Source organism: Otolemur garnettii, unplaced genomic scaffold (assembly GCF_000181295.1).
Source record: "Otolemur garnettii isolate 467f Iridium unplaced genomic scaffold, OtoGar3 scaffold00197, whole genome shotgun sequence".
In the NCBI taxonomy this organism is placed as follows: domain Eukaryota; kingdom Metazoa; phylum Chordata; class Mammalia; order Primates; family Galagidae; genus Otolemur; species Otolemur garnettii.
In genome coordinates, this window is record NW_003852592.1 from 1990904 (window position 1) to 2009749 (window position 18846).

At 39.0% G+C, this 18846-nt stretch overlaps 1 protein-coding gene across 1 annotated transcript in view; it reads left to right on the forward strand.

Moving 5' to 3' along the window:
* The window catches only part of ADAM2 (ADAM metallopeptidase domain 2), a 59358-nt gene that overhangs the window by 34622 nt on the left and 5890 nt on the right, over positions 1-18846 (forward strand). The window contains exons 15-18 of the mRNA XM_012812223.1: positions 4828-4933; positions 7844-8027; positions 16427-16504; positions 16985-17114. Of these exons, the coding sequence (XP_012667677.1) occupies positions 4828-4933; positions 7844-8027; positions 16427-16504; positions 16985-17114 (498 nt within the window). The remainder of the gene's footprint in view (positions 1-4827; positions 4934-7843; positions 8028-16426; positions 16505-16984; positions 17115-18846) is intronic.

Genomic DNA, 18846 nt, shown 5'->3' on the forward strand with positions numbered 1-18846 from the left:
AGGCTGAGGCAGGAGACTCGCTTGAGCCCAGGAGTTAGAGGTTGCTGTGAGCTGTGATGCCATGGCACTCTACCCAGGGGGATAGCTTGAGGCTCTGCCTCAAAAAAAAAAAAAAAAAATATGATACATTACCCTTGGCTCCTTTGTGTTAAATGAACCTTGTATTCTTGGAAAAACAACCACGTAGTCATTTTGATGTTGCTGGATTGGGTTTGTTGGCATATAATTGAGGACGTTTAATCTTTTTCTTTGTGATAAAATATACACACACAAAAAAATTATAATTTTGGGGGGGCACCTATGGCTCAGTGAGTAGGGCACCAGCCCCATATACTGAGGGTGGCAGGTTCAAACCCAGCCCTGGCCAAACTGCAACAAAAAAATAGCCAGGTGTTGTGGCAGGTGCCTGTAGTCCTAGCTACTCAGGAGGCTGAGGCAAGAGAATCACCTTAAGCCCAGGAGATGGAGGTTGCTGTGAGCTGTGATGCCACAGCACTCTACCCAGGGGGATAGCTTGAGGCTCTGTCTCAAAAAAAAAGAAGGGCAGGATGGAAATGTTAGGTTATGAACTGAAATGGAAGTCCACAGGCAGAATTTCTTCTTTTTCTGGGAAGCCTGCTCTAAAGATCTTTCCACTGATGAATGAGGCCCAGGCAGACCTCCTCCCTCTAGAACACTCTTTCTTGCTTAAAGTAAATTGATCAGGCTGGTGCCTGTGGCTCAAAGGAGTAGGGTGCCCACCTCATATGCCAGAGGTGGCAGGTTCAAACCCAGCCCCCGCCAAAAAAAAAAAAAAAAAAAAAAGTAAATTGATCATAGATTTAATCTATGAAATACCTATAAAACACTCCTAGATTTGTTTTCAATAGCCAAGCCAACGCACAAAACTGACTGTCACACTAGTTTCAGTCTTTGATTTGGACAGATACACTTCACTTGGATCAGTAGATTTTGGCTTCAGTTCTCAGTTTTACTATTTTGCTCATATTTTTATTTTTTTATTTTTTTATTTTTTTTTTGAGACAGAGCCTCAAGCTTTCCCCCTGGGTAGAGTGCCATGGCATTACAGCTCACAGCAACCTCCAACTCCTGGGCTCAAGCGAGTCTCCTGCCTCCGCCTCCCAAGTAGCTGGGACCACAGGCGCCCACCACAACGCCCGGCTATTTTTTGGTTGCAGCCGTCATTGTTGTTTGGCGGGTCCGGGCTGGGGATCCGAACCCGCCACCTTAGGTGTACGTGGCTGGCGCCTTAGCCGGTTGAGCTATAGGCGCCGAGCCATTTTTATTTTTTTTAATGCAGTTTTTTTGGCCAGGGTTTGAACCTGCCACCTGCTATATATGGGGCCAGCGTCCTACTCCTTGAGCCATAGGCGCCAACCTATTTTTATTATTTTATAATAAAGAATGTATGTCACCCAGGAAGTGTGACATACACCCTTACACGGTGCCCGTTAGGTAGGAGCACACCAATCCCCCTCCCTCCTCCTCTCTCCTTCCTTCTCCCTTTATTTTTATTATTTTAGTGGGAGACCAAATCCTCTGAGGTCCTCACTCTGCCATTTTGGAAGTTATCTCTAAGTTTCAATTTTGTATTTCCAATGTTGGCTCATTATTTTGATATTTTTGTATGATCGTCCTAGGTTTTATAATATTTTTAATTAATTAAAATATACCTTTCTTATTACTATCCCACTTCAAACACAGTGCCTTAGACACATGAAGCTTGAAAGAATAGTACACACCATTCCTCTCTTTCGTCTTGTGCACTGCCGCTGATACATATTTGACTTTTTATGCTGATACATATTTGACTTTTTATGTTCGCTATAAGCTTATGATACATTGTTTCTGTTTCTGCTTTACAAAATTATTTTTATAAGTAATTAAAAGGACAGAAAGTTATGTTTGCCTCGATTTATTCCATTTGAAGCCCTTGCTATTTCTTTGCATAGTTTCATATTTCTATCTGGAATCATATTCCTTTTGCCTAAATAATCTTCATTAGCATTTCTTGAAATGAGGGCCTTCTGGAAACGTATTTTGGGCTAGTCTGCAAAAGTCTTCCCCCCCACCCTTAATTTTTGAAACATATTTTAAGTTGGCACAGCATTAAGGATTATCTACTTTTTTCCTTTTGGGATTTTAAAATGTTGAATGATTTTCGTATTTTCTGAGGAAAAAAAAAATCTGCCATAATGTGTTTCTTTACTTTTTCTTCCATCAACATTTTCTCTGTCTTTGGTCTTAAGACACATCCACGTGACATATGTGTGTGTGTGTGTTGACTTCTGATTAGTCTTCTCTGAGTTTCATGGGCTGTGATTTAATACTACAATGTGTGGGTAGTTAAAACTTCAAGTATATCTTTATTTTTAATTAAACCTCCACAATTATTCCCATTCATTTATTTTGGATAGTTCCCTTCTTGCAAATTTATATGCTTTGTAATTTATTTTAGCATTTATGTTCCAGGATGCTTTTACTCAATTATTTTAATATAGCTAGATGTCGTTTTCTCTTGAGTGATTGTATTTATTTTTTTATTTTTATTATTATTATTATTTTGCAGTTTTGGGCTGGGTTTGAACTCACCACCTCCAGCACATGGGGCCAGTGCCCTACTCCTTGAGCCACAGGCACCGCCCTCTATTTTAATTTTCTTATTTATTTTTTATTTCAGATTAACATGAGGGTAAACATTGTTTGCCTTTTGTAAGGTAAAGTCAAAGGCGTAGTTGAGCCCCTCACCCAGGAGCCATATACCCTTACATTGTACTCTTTAGGTGAGGGCTGGCTAGGCCCCCCTTCCCCTCCCCTCGCCCCTCTGCCTCCCCACACCCCTTCCTACTCTCCTCTCCTCCTCTCTTCAGGGTATTTTAGATGAAGACATATATCGAGTTATTTTTTACTTATTCCACTTGCCTTTAATCTTTAAATTTTGCAGTTTTGGGCTGGGGCTGGGTTTGAACCTGCCACCTCCGGCATATGGGGCCAGCGCCCTACTCCTTTGAGCCACACGCGCCGCCTAAATTTTGCCTTTTAGAAAACCCATTTACAGTCCGAATGCCAGTCATGTGTTGATATCATCAATCTTTTTCTTCTGCTCAGCATATGAGATGAGAGACAGATTGCTCTAATCACAAAATGATGTTTGTCAAAGTTTGGTTAGAGAGTAGATGAGGCTCTGTGGAGGTCTAGTTCACCCTTGGGTGCCACTTTCCAGGGCTTTCAGCTGAGAGTTTGTTCTGTTCCCTGACACTCCCAACCCTGGCAGGCATGTAACCACAAGACAGAGACTGCAGAAAAATCTACTCTGCTTAATGGAAGTTATCTCCTTATATATTTTTTCAACCCCATTTATCTTTTATTATTATTATTAAATCATAACTTCGTACATTGATGCATTTATGGGGTTCAGTGTACTGCTTTGATATACAATGTGAAATGCTTACATTGAACTAAATAACACATCCATCACAATTATACTCATTTCTTAATAGTTTTGAAATGTACCATTGCATCATGCACATTAGGTGAGGTCCCCCAAAATACCCTCCCCCCGCCCCTTCCCGTCCCCTTCCTGTCTTCTTCCCTTCTACTTTCTAGACTATAGTTATCTCTCCTTGTATTTTAATCTCCTGTCCTACACATGTTTAGAATCAGGAAAAACCCTTAAGGAAGAAACCAATTATATACTGTATTCTGTCATTACAGCTATAAAAGATTATTAAAATAGGGCTTATTTTTCTGCCCACCAGGAATGGCTCGTTGCCCTAGCCAAGCTTAAAATTTTGACTTCTCGCCCATAATCATCTTTATAAATAACCTCCGAGGTAAAATAAACTATATATTCTCAGTTCACTGTGCCTGTAGGGGTTTTAGCTGAGATCCTAGTCTGTCCACCAAGGCTCCTCTCATGGAATATCAGAATATCATTTTTCTCCATCAACACTATGCAATGGGTCAATCTCTTGTCAAAGACTTTTGGCTACGTGTTTCAGAGCAGAGCCAATGTGGATTATGAAAAATAAACTTGTCCTTAAGTAGGTTGGATCTTACGAGAATTAAAACTAAAAGGGTTATGCATATGAATTTGTAGTGAGACTGAGAATGAAGAGATGATGATGCCAAGATTTTTTTGGTTTGAAGAAATTATGATAAAAAATGACATAATTGGTTAGTGGTTTGATTTGAAAAGACATTTATGAAAAAAATAACTGTTTATTGGCCACTCATTCAATTATTATTTTTTTTTTTTTTTAGACAGAGCCTCAAGCTATCCCCCTGGGTAGAGTGCCGTGGCATTACAGCTCACAGCAACCTCCAACTCCAGGGCTCAAGCGAGTCTCCTGCCTCCGCCTCCCAAGTAGCTGGGACCACAGGCGCCTGCCACAACGCCTGGCCATTTTTTGGTTGCAGCCGTCATTGTTGTTTGGCGGGTCCAGGCTGGGGATTCGAACCCGCCACCTTAGGTGTACGTGGCTGGCGCCTTAGCCAGTTGAGCTATAGGCGCCGAGCCCATTCAATTATTTTTAACAAGTTTCTTATGTACTTACAGAAAGGAATGTATAGTCTTACCAACCTTAGAAGTTAACCTGTATCCCATAGTTAACTTGGGTATATGTTTATGGATAGCAGTCAAGAATCCTTTCAATTTTTAAGTGTTAAGTGGTTTTGCATAATCTTAAAAATTTAGTTTTTATTTTGAAAGTTGTAGTGTGATCTTGTTTTGTAAATGTATTTTAACTCATTTTGTAATTTTATGTGTTTTTGTTGATTATTTTAAGTAAGTACTCACTCAATATGACTAACCATACTTTTCTTTAGCTACACAGTTCGGTAGTGACCAGTGTTTCATTGAACTTAATACCAAGGGTGATATATCTGGGAACTGTGGCCCAGAAGGTGATGGATACAAGAAGTGTGAACTTAAGTATGTTTTCAGAAACCTATTTGAGAACCTCTGCTTATTACCTTATATTTGAAAATATCACCAATTAAGTTTATATAGAAGGAAAATATCACCCAGTATAAAGTAAGATCAAGTTTGATGGAATTATAAAACTTGTACAGACAAGAGTCAGTATTCCTTTTTCTTATTATTTTTTTTTTTGTTTGTTTGTTTTGAGACAGAGTCTCACTCTGTCACCCGGGGTAGAGTGCTGTGGCATCACAGCTCACAGCAACCTCAAACTCCTGGGCTCAAGCCATCCTCCTGCCTCAACCTCCTGAGTAGCTGGGACTATAGGTGCCTGCCACAATGCCTGGCTAATTTTTCTAGCTTTAGTAGAGATAGAGTCTCACTCTTGCTCAGGCTGATCTCAAACTCCTGAGCTGAAGTGATCCACCCACCTCAGCCTCCCAGAATGCTGGGATTACACCAGCCGCATTTCTTTTTCTGATACCCAGATTGTTCTTTGTATTTTCCCACTAAGTGCTAAATTTCCGTATGGGATACATTATTTACACATCAGTAATCATTTTTGACTTGCTTGCTGTCACCTTAATTTTACAAAGGATGCTGATTTTCATAGGGATGAAATGAAGATAAACGTATCTTTGCTGTCTAGGAAGTAAAGCTCAGCGTTTAGGAAGGTGCCTGCACTCTACGGCCAGACGTCCCGTTTTAAATCCTCATTTCATTGTTGACTTATTTGTGTGACTTCTGGCACGTATTCTCATGCGTAAGGCATAAATATTAGAAACACGACCATCATTGGTTTGGTGCCAGCATGGAATATACTGCATGAAAATCATTTAGAATGCTGGCTGACACATTGCATGCCCTACCAGTGTGTGAACTGTAAACTGTTACTATTTTTATATCTGTTAGAACTGGGATGTTACTGAGACCCACTATTTTGTTGTAAAATTGCATTTTAATATTTCAAAAGTTAAGAGTACAAACTCTGTAAAACAACTTCCCACTGGCAGGTCGCTCTATGTGCCAGAAAGGACCCTCGTCTACACTTTGCTCAGCGTCTGAACACATGTTTACACTTTGTCCATCTGCTTAACGCTTCCCTTTCTCTAGTGCTTCGCTCCTTTTCTCTTTCCATAATTGTTCTCTGAACCATTTGATTGTAAGTTGGAGACTGTGCTTTACACCTCAGCAGATTTGTGTGTTTTTCTTGAGAACAAAAATATTTTCTTATAACATTGTGTTGTAGCCATCAAATAGGTTTCATTAAAATTTCATCGGTTGTCCCAATAGAGTGTTTAGAGATGTTTTCTCTTATTTGAGAACAAATCCAGACTCAGCTACTCATAATGCATCTACTCATAATGTATTTTTAGAATTCCTTAATCTGAAACTTGTTTTTTTGCTGTTTTTGCCTTCCTTTTCAGTAGCTTTAAAAAGCAATAGCACAGAATAATTGTTTTGCAGAATTTTTCTTTAATTTGGGCTTCTTTGGTATGTGTCATAATTATATCCAAGTTATACATTTTGGCATCTTTACCACCAAAGCAATGCTGTGCCCCAAATCTTTTTAAGACACATGCTATTTTCTTTCAGTATTGGAAATTTTAGGTTGACTATTTTGGTAAAGTTATAATTTTTTTAAGTTCCTCAGCTATAAAGCTATCATTTTCTCTTTTGTGTTAAATAGCACAGTTGTGGAGTGTTAAGACTGGGCACATTCTGTTCCTGTTTGAATTTTTGCCAGCTGGTTTTAAAGTCCATTAGTGATTTTCTAATTCCGTTATTGACTTTGTCATATTAGCTAGAAATGTATGGTAGGAAGAAGTATTTCCTTCTTGATGTTTATTTAGATATCTATATATTTATTTACATCAATTCAATTCAAAATATTTTACTCAGTAAGATACATTACTGCCATTCATGGCTCAGTGGGCACTTGGACTTCTTCCATGACTTAGCAACTATGAATTGGGCTGCAATAAACATTCTGGTACATATATCTTTGTTATAATATGATTTTTGGTCTTCTGGATATATACCTAGTAGAGGAATTATAGGATCAAATGGCAGGTCTATTTTTAGTGAAATAGTTGTTTTTGACAAATGGGCCAGTTTTTAAATGTTCTGAGGGAAGCTGATTAACCTCGTACTGGATCTCTCTCACAGTGCTTCCTTAGGTAGATTTGCCTCCACAGTTCTATTTTGGTGTGTGATTTATCACAAAATCTAGCACAAACCCATGAAAACCACTCTCTTCTACTAGGAACAGAAGAGAACGTCCTTCACTAACAAAGCTACATGACTTTTGCACTGCTCCAAGCATCATCTAGAATAAATTCCGCTCAGTCTAAAGAGTTAAGCTTTTCATTAGTCCAAGACTGCTGATAACGAATTTTATTAATTATTGGCAGAAAATGCCAACACCTCATTTCAAGGGATATTTTCTCTGCGTGTACAGTGGGAAAACCGCAGATATTCTGTTTCACCTTTGAAAATATCATTCAACAGTCTTCTAGTTTTCAATTATTTTTGCTGCAAGGCCGATCTTCAGTTATGTTACTGTTTTTATGCTGCTCATACTTCCTCATATCCTGGTTAGTTTTTTGATTTTCTTGCAGTTCCCAGTAATATCATTATGATGTATCTTAATGATTTTATTTTCATTTTTATAGCATGAAATCGAAATATTTCTTGAATGTGAGTTTTTAGAATTTTGTCCGTCTGGGACCTATAGCTTAAGTTGAAAAGGGAACCTTGTTCAGAGGCAAGGCCCTCAAATTTGAGGGTTTATAAAGATGGATCACTGATATTTTTTTCAAAAACCTTGAATACTTTATTTAAATCTGTTTGTTTTAGAGATGCTATTTCAATATTTTTCTAAATTAGAATTAATCATTTTCCTTTATGGACCAATTACAGAGATGTGAAGTGTGGAAAATTAATATGTGTATACAACACAGATACTGTAATTAAGAAGGCAGGCGCGACTGTCGCTTATGCAAACGCAGAGAAACTAATCTGTGTTTCCCTGGACTATCCCTACGGTCATGAAAAAAGCAATGAAATGTGGGTAAAAGACGGGACTAAGTGTGGCAACAATCAGGTGAGTGATCTTTCTTCCCATGTAACTTCCTAACAACTTCCTTACTCTGCTGGCAAATAATATTTAATATTCTCCCTGAGAATTAAGCATCAATAAAGAAAAATGGAAAATAACAAACTCACTGACTATTTTTTATATATTTTTATGGTTTTTTAAATTTCAAAATATTAAGGGTGTACAAATTTTTTTTTTTTTTTATTGTTGGGGATTGATTGAGGGTACAAGAAACTGGCTTACACTGATTGCATTTGTTAGGTAAAGTCCCTCTTACAATCCTGTCTTGCCCCCAAAAGGTGTGTCACACACCGAGACCCCCACCCCCTCCCTCCTTCCCTCTCTCTGCTCTTCCTTTCCCCCACCCCTACCATGTCATTAATTGTCATTAACTGTCCTAATATCAAAATTGAGTACATAGGATTCATGCTTCTCCATTCTTGTGATGCTTTACTAAGAATAATGTGTTCCACTTCCATCCAGGTTAATACAAAGGCTGTTAAGTGTCCATTTTCTTAATGGCTGAATAGTATTCCATGGTGTACATATACCACAGCTTGTTAATCTATTCCTGGGTTGGTGGGCATTTAGGCTGTTTCCACATTTTGGCGATTGTACATTGAGCTGCAATAAACAGTCTAGTGCAAGTGTCTTTATGATAAAAGGATTTTTTTCTTCTGGGTAGATGCCCAGTAATGGGATTGCAGGATCAAATGGGAGGTCTAACTTGAGTTCTTTGAGGGTTCTCCATACTTCCTTCCAAAAAGATTGTATTAGTTTGCAGTCCCACCAGCAGTGTAAAAGTGTTCCTTTCTCTCCACATCCATGCCAGCATCTGCAGTTTTGAGATTTTGTGATGTGGGCCATTCTCTCTGGGGTTAGATGGTATCTCAGGGTGGTTTTGATTCACATTTCTCTAATAATTAGGGATGATGAGCATTTCTTCTTATGTTTGTTAGCCATTCATCTGTCTTCTTTAGAGAAGGTTCTATTCATCTCTCTTGCCCATTGATATATGGGATTGTTGGCTTTTTTCATGTGGATTAATTTGAGCTCTCTATAGATCCTAGTTATCAAGCTTTTGTCTGATTCAAAATATGCAAATATCCTTTCCCAATGTGTAGGTTGTCTATTTGCTTTGTTTGTCTTCTTAGCTGTCTGCAGAGAATCTTTTCAGTTTAATCAAATCCCATTTGTTTATTTTTGTTGTTGTTGCAATTGCCACGGCAGTCTTCTTCATGAAGTCTTTCCTCAGGCCAATATCTTTTTGTGTTTTTCCTATGCTTTCTTTCAGGATTTTTATTGTTTCATGCCTTAAATTTAAGTTGTTTATCCATCTTGAATCAATTTTTGTGAATGGAGAAAGGTGTGGGTCCAGTTTCAGTTTTTTCCATGTGCATATCTAGTTCTCCTAGCACCATTTATTGAACAGGGAGTCTTTCCCCCAAGGTGTGTTCTTGTTTGGTTTATTGAAGATTTGGTGGTTGTAAGATGTTAGTTTCATTTCCTGGTTTTCTATTCTATTCCAAATGTTTATGTCTCTATTTTTGTGCCAGTACCATGCTATCTTGACCACTATGGCTTTGTAGTACTGCCTAAAATCTGGTATGCTGATGCCCCAGCTTGGTTTTTATTACTAAGAACTGCCTTAGCTATAAGGGCTTTTTCTGGTTCCATACAAAATGCAGAATCATTTTTTCCAAATCTTGAAAGTATGATTTTGGGGGGAGAGTTTGCAATTTTTGGCCACGGCTGGGTTTGAACCCACCACCTCCAGCATATGGGACTGGTGCCCTACTCCTTTGCCACAGGTGCCACCAAATGATGTTGGTATTTTAATAGGGATGGCATCGAATAGGTAGATTGTTTGGGGAAATATAGGCATTTTAACAATATTGATTCTTCCCAGCCATGAGCATGGTATGTTCTTCCATTTGTTAATATCCTCCGCTATTTCCTTTCTTAGGGTTTTATAATTTTCTTTCTAGAGGTCCCTCACCTCCTTTGTTAGGTATATTCCTAGCTATTTCATTTTCTTTAAAGCTATGGTGAAGGGAGTTGTGCCCTTAGTTAGCCTCTCATCTTGACTGTTATTGCCATATACAAAGGCAACTGACTTGTGGACATTGATTTTATATTCTGAGACATCACTGTATTTTTTGATGACTTCCAGGAGTCTTGTGGTTGAGTCTTTGGGGTTCTCTTATGTATAAGATCATATCGTCGGCAAAGAGGGAGAGTTTGACCTCCCCTGCTACCATGTGGATGCCCTTTGTCTTGCCTAATTGCATTGGCTAGAACTTCCAGCACTATGTTGAATAGTAATGGTGACAGAAGACAACCTTGTCTGGTTCCAGTTCTAAGAGGAAAAGCTTTCAGTTTTACTCCATTCAGTAAAATATTAGCTGTGGGTTTGTCATAGATAGCTTTGATCAGTTTCAGAAATATGCCATGTATGCCTATACTCTTCAGTGTTCTAATTAGAAAAAGATGCTGGATTTTATCGAATGACTTTTCTGCATCTATCGAGAGGATCATATGGTCTTTGTTTCTGCTTCTGTTAATACAGTGGATAACGTTTATGGACTTGCATATGTTAAACCAGCTTTGCATCCCTGGGGTGAAAACTACTTGATCATGATGTATGACTTTTTTGATGATAAGCTGTATCTATTGGCTAGGATTTTGTTATGAATTTTTGCATCTATATTCATTAGTGAAATTGGTCTAAAGTTCTCCTTTTTAGTTGGGTCTTTTCCTGGTTTTGGTATCAGGGTGATGTTTGCTTCATAGAAGGTGTTGGGGAAGATTCCTTCCTCCTCAACTTTTTGGAATAATTTCTGCAGTATGGGAATAAGCTCTTCTTTGAAGGTTTGATAGAATTCTGGTGTGAAGCCATCTGGAGCAGGGCATTTTTTTGCTGGAAGATTTTTTTTTATGGTTTCTTTGATCTCAGTGCTTGAAATTTGTTTCTTCAGGGCTCTATTCTTCCTGGCTGAGTCGAGAGAGAGGATGTGATTCCAAGTAGTGATGACCTCTTGTATCTCTGTGGCATCAGTTGTTATTTCCCCTTTATCATTTCTGATTGAAGTTACTAGATATTTTACTTTTCTATTTCTAGTTAGTCTGGCCAAAGGTTTATCTATTTTATTTATTTTTTCAAAAAACCAGCTCTGTTTCATTAATTTTCTGAATTCAGAATTTGTTTTCAATTTCATTGATCTCTGATTTAATTTTGGATATTTCTTTTCTTCTGCTGGGTTTAGGCTTAGATTGTTCTTCTTTTTCCAGTTCCATAAGATGGCTTGTGAGTTTGTTGATGCGTTCTATTTCTGTTTTTCGAATGTAGGCATCTAAAGTGATAAATTTTCCTCTCAGAACTGCCTTTGAAGTATCCCACAGGTTTTGGTAGCTTGTATCTTCATTGTTGTTGTGCTCAAGAAAGGTAATGATTTTTTTTTTATTTCTTCCTGCACCAAATTGTCATTCAACAGAAGGTTGTTTAATTTCCATGCCTTTGTGTGAGGTTGAACGTATTTCTTGGAGTTGAGTTCTACCTTTAATGCCTTGTGGTCTGAGAAGATACAAGGGAAAATTTCAATTCTTTTGATTCTGTTGAGAGTTTTTTTGTGTCCTAGGATATGATCAATTTTGGACAATTTCCATGGGGCAGTGAGAAGAATGTATATTCTTTATCTTTGGGATGGAGTGTTGTCTATCTCGATAGACAACTGTGTCTATCAAGCACAGTTGTTCTAGGGTCTCATTTAAGTCCCTTATATCTTTGTTTAATTTCTGTTTAGAGGATCTGTCCAGCTCTGTAAGAGGAGTGTTAAAGTCCCCTATTGTTATGGTATTATAGAAAATCATATTGCTCAGACTGAGTAAGGTCTTTTTCAAGAATCTGGGAGCATTTAAACTGGGTCCATAAATATTTAAAATTGAAATATCTTCTTGTTGAATTTTTCCCTTGACCAATATAAAGTGACTATCTTTGTCTTTTCTGACTTTAGTTGCTTTAAATCCACATGTATATGAAAATAAGATTGCAATTCCTCTTTTCTTCTGAATTCCATTTGACTGAAAAATTGTCTTGTAACCCTTAACTCAGAGTTTTAATTTGTCTTTTGAAGCTAGGTGTGTTTCCTGAAGACAGCGAATGGATGGCTAGTGTTTTTCAATCCAGTCAGCCAATCTATGCCTCTTCAGTGGGGAATTCAAGCCATTAACATTTATTGAGATAATTGATAAATGTGGTAGTGTTCTATTCATCTTATTTTGTGAGAGTCCATTGCTTAGTTTTATCTTTTGCATCATTGTGGAAGTGAGGATCTGTTCTTTAATTTCTGAGTTCTTACTTTGCTATCAATCCATTGTAATGGTCAGTGTGTAGAACAGGTTGAAGTATTTCTTGTAGAGCTGACCTTGTTGTGGCAAATTTCCCAATGTTTGTGTATCAGTAAATGATTTGATTTCTCTGTCAATTTTAAAGCTTAGCTTAGCAGGATATAGAATTCTGGGCTGGAAATTGTTCCGTGGAAAGTAGATTAAAGGTACATGACCATTGTCTTCTTCCTTGGAAAGTTTCATTAGAGAGTCTGCAGTCACCGTGATGTATTTGCCCCTATAGGTCAACTGGCACTTACTCCTGGCACCTTGCAGAATCTTTTATTTTGTCTTGACTTTGGACAGTTTCATCACAATGTGTCTTGGAGAAGCTTGGTTAGAGTTGAGGTGACCTGGAGTCCAATATCCCTCTGAAAAGAGTATGTCAGAATCTTTGGTAATATTTGGGAAATTTTCATTTATAATATTCTCTAGTATGGCTTCCATTCCCCTGGGGCATTCTTCTTCCCCTCCTGGGATATCTATAACTTGTATGTTTGAATGCTTCATATAGTCCCACAATTCTGTCAGTGAACATTCTGCTTTCTCTCTCGTCTTTTCTGCCTCTTTAACTAGCTGAGTTATCTCAAGAGCTTTGTTCTCTACCTCTGAGGTTCTTTCTTCTGCATGGTCTAATCTGTTGTTGATACTTTCTATTGCATTGTTAAGTTCCCTAATTGACTGCTTCAGTTCCTTCAGCTCTGCTATATCCTTTCTATATTCTTCATATCATTCATCTCTGATTTGATTCTGTTTTTGGATTGCCTTTTGGTTATTTTCTACTTTATCAGCAGTTTCCTTCATTGTTTCCATCATTTCCTTCATTGTTTTCATTATCTGTATTCTAAATTCTCTTTCTGTCATTTCCAACATTTTTTTAGAGGTGGAATCCTCTGCAGTAGCTACCTCACAGTCTCTTGCAGGGGTTGCTTTGGACTGGTTTTTCATGTTGCCAGGATTTTTCTGCTGATTCTTCCTCCTGAGTGTTCTCTTTTATTTGTTTCCTTGACCTAATTTTCCTTTCACTTCCTCTTGCTCTTTAAGTTACCATGCCTCTGGACTAGAGTTTCAATGAGTCCTTTCGGTACAGGACCAGAAGAGCAAGAAGGAGGGGGGAAAAAAGAAAAGAAAAAAAAAGAGAAAGGAGAGGGGGTGAGTAAAAGGGAATACTGACAAAAAGAAGAAAGGCACAGAAAGAGGGAGACAGGAGCAATATAGGTGTACAGTAGGGTATTTTGACCCAACCTCTGGGGGTGCTGGGTTGGGTGGTTCCCTTGAGATCAGCAGCTCTTTGCCAGGCTGTTAAGACACGGTACCCCACCTCCACCAAGTAGAGAGGAAAGACAAAAATGCTATAAATCAAACCAAAACAAGTAAACAGAAAAGTTATGGGATAAAACTGGGGAGAAAACCAAATAATAGGCATAGAAACCCTCACAAAAATGAAGTTCTAATTGTTAAAGTAGGCAACAATGGAAAATTATATTTACACTAGAAAAATGAAGAAAGAACGAAAAAGAAAAATCTAGAGGGAAAATGTTGAAATTAAAAAAATAATAATAAAAAACCAAAAACAAAGCAGTGTGTGTATATATATATCTTGCTGAATATTGTCTGGGCAACAGGTGATCTTCTAGGGTATGAGATGTTAATCACAATGCTGATATGGCTGTATGAGATGGAGACTGGAGGCTTCTGCTGATTTCTCAAACCCCACAGGGTGGAGAGCCTAAATCTCTCCTCAGCCCATGTAAAAGGCACTTTAAACTGCTGACCTTGGCTGAACAGAAGCTTTCCTAGGAAAGCATTTGTCACTGGGATCACTCCTAAAGTGGCTTCCCACTTACCCAGTGTGCCAAAACTGGTCTCATTCTATGCCCCTGAGGGCCAAGGCTGTAAGCCGTCTCAGTCCCTGCCTTTGGGCCACTCAGTCACTAGATTACTGCCCAAGGTCTCCCACCCAATCCTTGCTCTGTGACCCTGACGGCGGAGCTTGCTGGGGCAGGTCTCCCACAGTGGCTCCACGCAGCCCACAGCCAAACACTGTTAGCTCCGGCCCACTCAGCAGCTCAGCCTGGGACCCTAGACAATGCTTAAAATCCTCCACGCTCTTGCCCAAGTTCTCCCAAGGCACTTCAGCTGAGTGCCAGGTCCAAAAAAAAACAAAACAGCTCACAGATAAGGCCTTTCCAGGTTGCAATCTCACTGCTGCTGTACTTAGAGCTGCCGGCGGGATTGGACAGAGCAAATGCTCGAAACCACTTGCCAGTTTTCCACTGCTTTTGTCCTCCTCATGGGGTCCAGAAGTCTCTCGCTGACTCCCTGTGTCCCCAAAGGGAGGCTTCTGGGCAGATTGCACCAGCCAGAGATGCCTGGAGTCCTCTGTCTCTCGTGTCACCATGCCCAGTTGCAAGGAAGCTATTACTCAGCCGCTGTGTTGCTCCTCCTCTTACAGATACATTTCTAACTATAGCAATACTTTTCTTTGTCCAGAGACAGAACATTTAAACTACTTTGCTCAGCCACCCCAAATAATATGGCCACCTATTTATCATTAGACTATTTCCCACTAAATCTTAAACAAAAGTATGTGTTGCCATAATGACCTGAACCAATAAATAATATATCTTTTCAGATTCAATGATGTTGAGCAAAACTATGTGAACAGATTAACTCTTGGACTTTAAAATTTGTACTATGGTCATATATTTTCAGAGGAAAAAAATTCTGAAGAAATACTGCCAACATCCTTTAGCAAACATTTTCATAAAAAATATTTCCAATTACATGTTCTTTGGCTTAACGACTTATCACTACATTGCATTAAGTATTTTTTTTTATTTTTACATATACATGTGTTTCTTAGGTTTGCACTTTTTGCCTTCACAAAATTAAAAAGGCTTAAATGCATTAAGTATTTTTTCCCTGTGGTTTCAAGTATATAGATTGAAATAGGTATCTGATAATAACATAGCTAAACATTGGTGATTTTTGCTTAGCTTTCCTTATATCAGTTCTTTTACCACCAAAAGAATTAAACAAGTCAGAAGCCTTGGTATCATTTAGTCATCTTCCTTCATCCTCTGTATACAACCCATATTAGCTTAACTAAGCTTCTTGTAACTTTTTGACTAGGTCTCAAATACAATATTTTTACCACTATCCTGCTCCACTATCACTCAGTTTTACTCTACAGTAAACATTTTTGTGGACTAATTGTAATGACTGTCTAATTTTCTATCTACAGTTTCTTGCCCTTTCTATTCTCTTTTTTCAAAACCTACTTTTATCAGCTTTTTGATCTTGTAATTAAACTTCTAAATACAGCCAATTATTTGCCGACTCAAGGTTAACTCTCTCATGCAGACTAAGATTCTATAGTCTTGATGGCTGATCATAGCTTCTCACACATAACATCTGGCTTTTTGGTTTTCTCTTTCTCTTTTTCTATGATGTGAGCAAGATGAGATTTGTGTTGTTCACTGAGGTCCCCCTAGGGCCAGGTACATTTGTAGAACTTGAAAATTTAATGAGTGATAGCCCTTTATCTTTCTCAAAGGTCCCATGCTACCTTCTACTGGGGGCCATTCTAAATATTGGCTGCTTTTCTATGTATACTTTTTTATTTCTATGTCCATCAAGTCCTATTCACCATCACAGCTGAATGAGAAGATTTTACCATTCTAAATAGTAGATAAATTACATTTTATGCTTCCATAAATCCATCTGTTTCCCTTTATGGCCTTTATCACATGTTCACCTGTCTTTTACTTCTTATTTGTGCCTCCTGTTCCAGTATAAGCAGGGAAGGTGCTCTGATAATTGTCTTTATTCCCAGATAACTAGTTTAACCTAATGCTAGAAACATAGTAGCATTATGAATTACTGATTCATTGTTAGTGCACTGATATTTATTCTTAAATGAATACCTTTTGTATTAGCATAGTATGGAATTCTTCTCATCAAATGGCAAATTCAGATGACCTATCAGTTAACTTATTCTGGCTTATCCTTTTTAGGTTTGCAGGAATAAGGTATGTGAGGATGCCTCATACTTGGGTTACGACTGCCCTCCTGAAAAATGCAACAGTCGAGGTGTAAGTACCAGTGATTGAGGTGAAAATAATCAGCACTAAGACTGATCCCAGGAAAGAGTGCACTGCTGTGCACACACATGCACGTGCACATACACATACACACATACACGTACACACGCACAGACAAACACACATGTGCATGCACACACACATACATGCTCACATACACATGCGCAAAACACATGCACACATATACGTACAGATACAAATGTTTACCACACACATATACACATGCATACTTGTGCGTACACACACGTACACACATACACACATGCACACACACACATACATGCTCATATACACATGCACACAAACACACGTGCACATGCATACATGCACACACGCACACACACATTCCCACACCTATCAAACACATAGGAAAATCAGCCTTATCTGAGCTTGGTATCATTTTATGATTGTGTTTGCACACATGTCATTCCTGCTGCTTGCTTCATAAGCTTGTATTTCTGCTACTTTCAGTCATGTAACAACAAAAAGAACTGTCACTGCCACCGTACATATTTGCCTCCAAACTGTGAAAATGAAGACCTTCACTGGCCTGGTGGGAGTATTGATAGTGGCAATTTTCCACCTTCACGTCGTGCTGAGGGCAAGTATTGATAGCAAATAGAAAATAAGATTAAAACATAATTTGATTATATTAAATTTAATAAAATCAAGAATATATGGATAGCAATTTATGGCTAGGTTGTTTGGACATCAAATACTGTACTATGTGCGAATGTTTATGATTTACATCCAGAGAATAATCTATTACCATATGTGTAACATTATAGACAAGGTATGCCAGTCAGACCCTGGCTACAAAAGCAGAAATAACTTCAGTCTTTCAAACAGGAAGAATGAAATACAGGCACTTGCTGGCAGAGACGAAAAGCCCATCAAAGAACCAGGAAGCAATGAGGTATTAGCAATAACAAGAAATCTACTGTCACTTTTTTGGGCTGGAAGAACAGCAAGAAGAGATGGTGTTACTGAAATCAGAATCTGGGCTACCTAGTCTGACATCTAACTATGGTCAGGGCTGCACAGCCAGATCTGGACCACAGCTGGGGGTGCGGAACTGTCCACACGAGCTGCAGGAGTACAGACACACAGCCACCGGCAGAGACACTGGAGGAAAGGAGAACAATATCACAGCTGTCTTACTCATCAGAGTCTCTGCACCTTATCCAGTGAATCCCGTTGACCAAATCTAACCTCCAGTTGGGACAGCAGGTCCAAGAGCTTGGGTCATAAGTTTCTTGCAATATTGATCAAACAGAGCAAAGGTCAAGGTGAATTTTACAGAAAGCCAGCAGTTAACCAACCCTTCCAAGAATGCATAAGGCCAGGGAATGTCCTTCATGTAAAACCTGAATTTACAGATAAGTAGAGAGCCTTTTTTTAGGGTTTAGAGTTAGGCATAGATTTTGCCTTCACCCCATAATTTGAAGATACTGTTTTAATGCCAGGTAGTAATAGAGTCGTACGTTTAAAACGTGATATAAATTTAATGTATTTTCAAGCTATGACCTTTGTGGCAGCAACTGTTAGATTGTGTTCATGCTGTCTGCAGCCGCCTGCGCTGTTCAGCACACACGCGACTGCCCTGAGCATCAGCAGAGCCCAGTGCCTTCCCAGCGCTCAGAGTGGCCTTAATGGGACGATTGATGTGTCAAACACACACGCCTGACATTCTAGGGTTCCCATGGTCTTTCTACAGAGTCTGACTAGATGTTGTGGCATACTTATTCTTGGAACACTCCTTCTGTTACGAATCTCCTGCAATGTATGAAATTTGGCTGCTTGGAGACAAGAAGTACGTCCACCCACTAAGCCCTCCCCAAAGTCACAGTCCACAACATTGTGAGGAAAGCCAAATGCTTATCTTAAGTTTCTAAGCTTTGAGGTAATTTCTCAAGCAGCATAATATAATACAAAGCATTTTTTAGTAGCCAGTGTTGCATATTTCTGTAAGAATCTAAAACAGGGCTCGGCGCCTATAGCTCAACCGGCTAAGGCGCCAGCCACGTACACCTAAGGTGGCAGGTTCAAATCCCCAGCCCGGACCTGCCAAACAACAATGACGGCTGCAACCAAAAAATAGCCGGGCGTTGTGGCGGGCGCCTGTGGTCCCAGCTACTTGGGAGGCAGAGGCAGGAGACTCGCTTGAGCCCAGGAGTTGGAGGTTGCTGTGAGCTGTAATGCCATAGCACTCTACCCAGGGGGACAGCTTGAGGCTCTGTCTCAAAAAAAAAAAAAAAAAGAATCTAAAACAGGGGTGTCCTGCACCTGTGGTCTGTGGGTGGCATGCCGATTATTTGAGGACTGTTCTACTT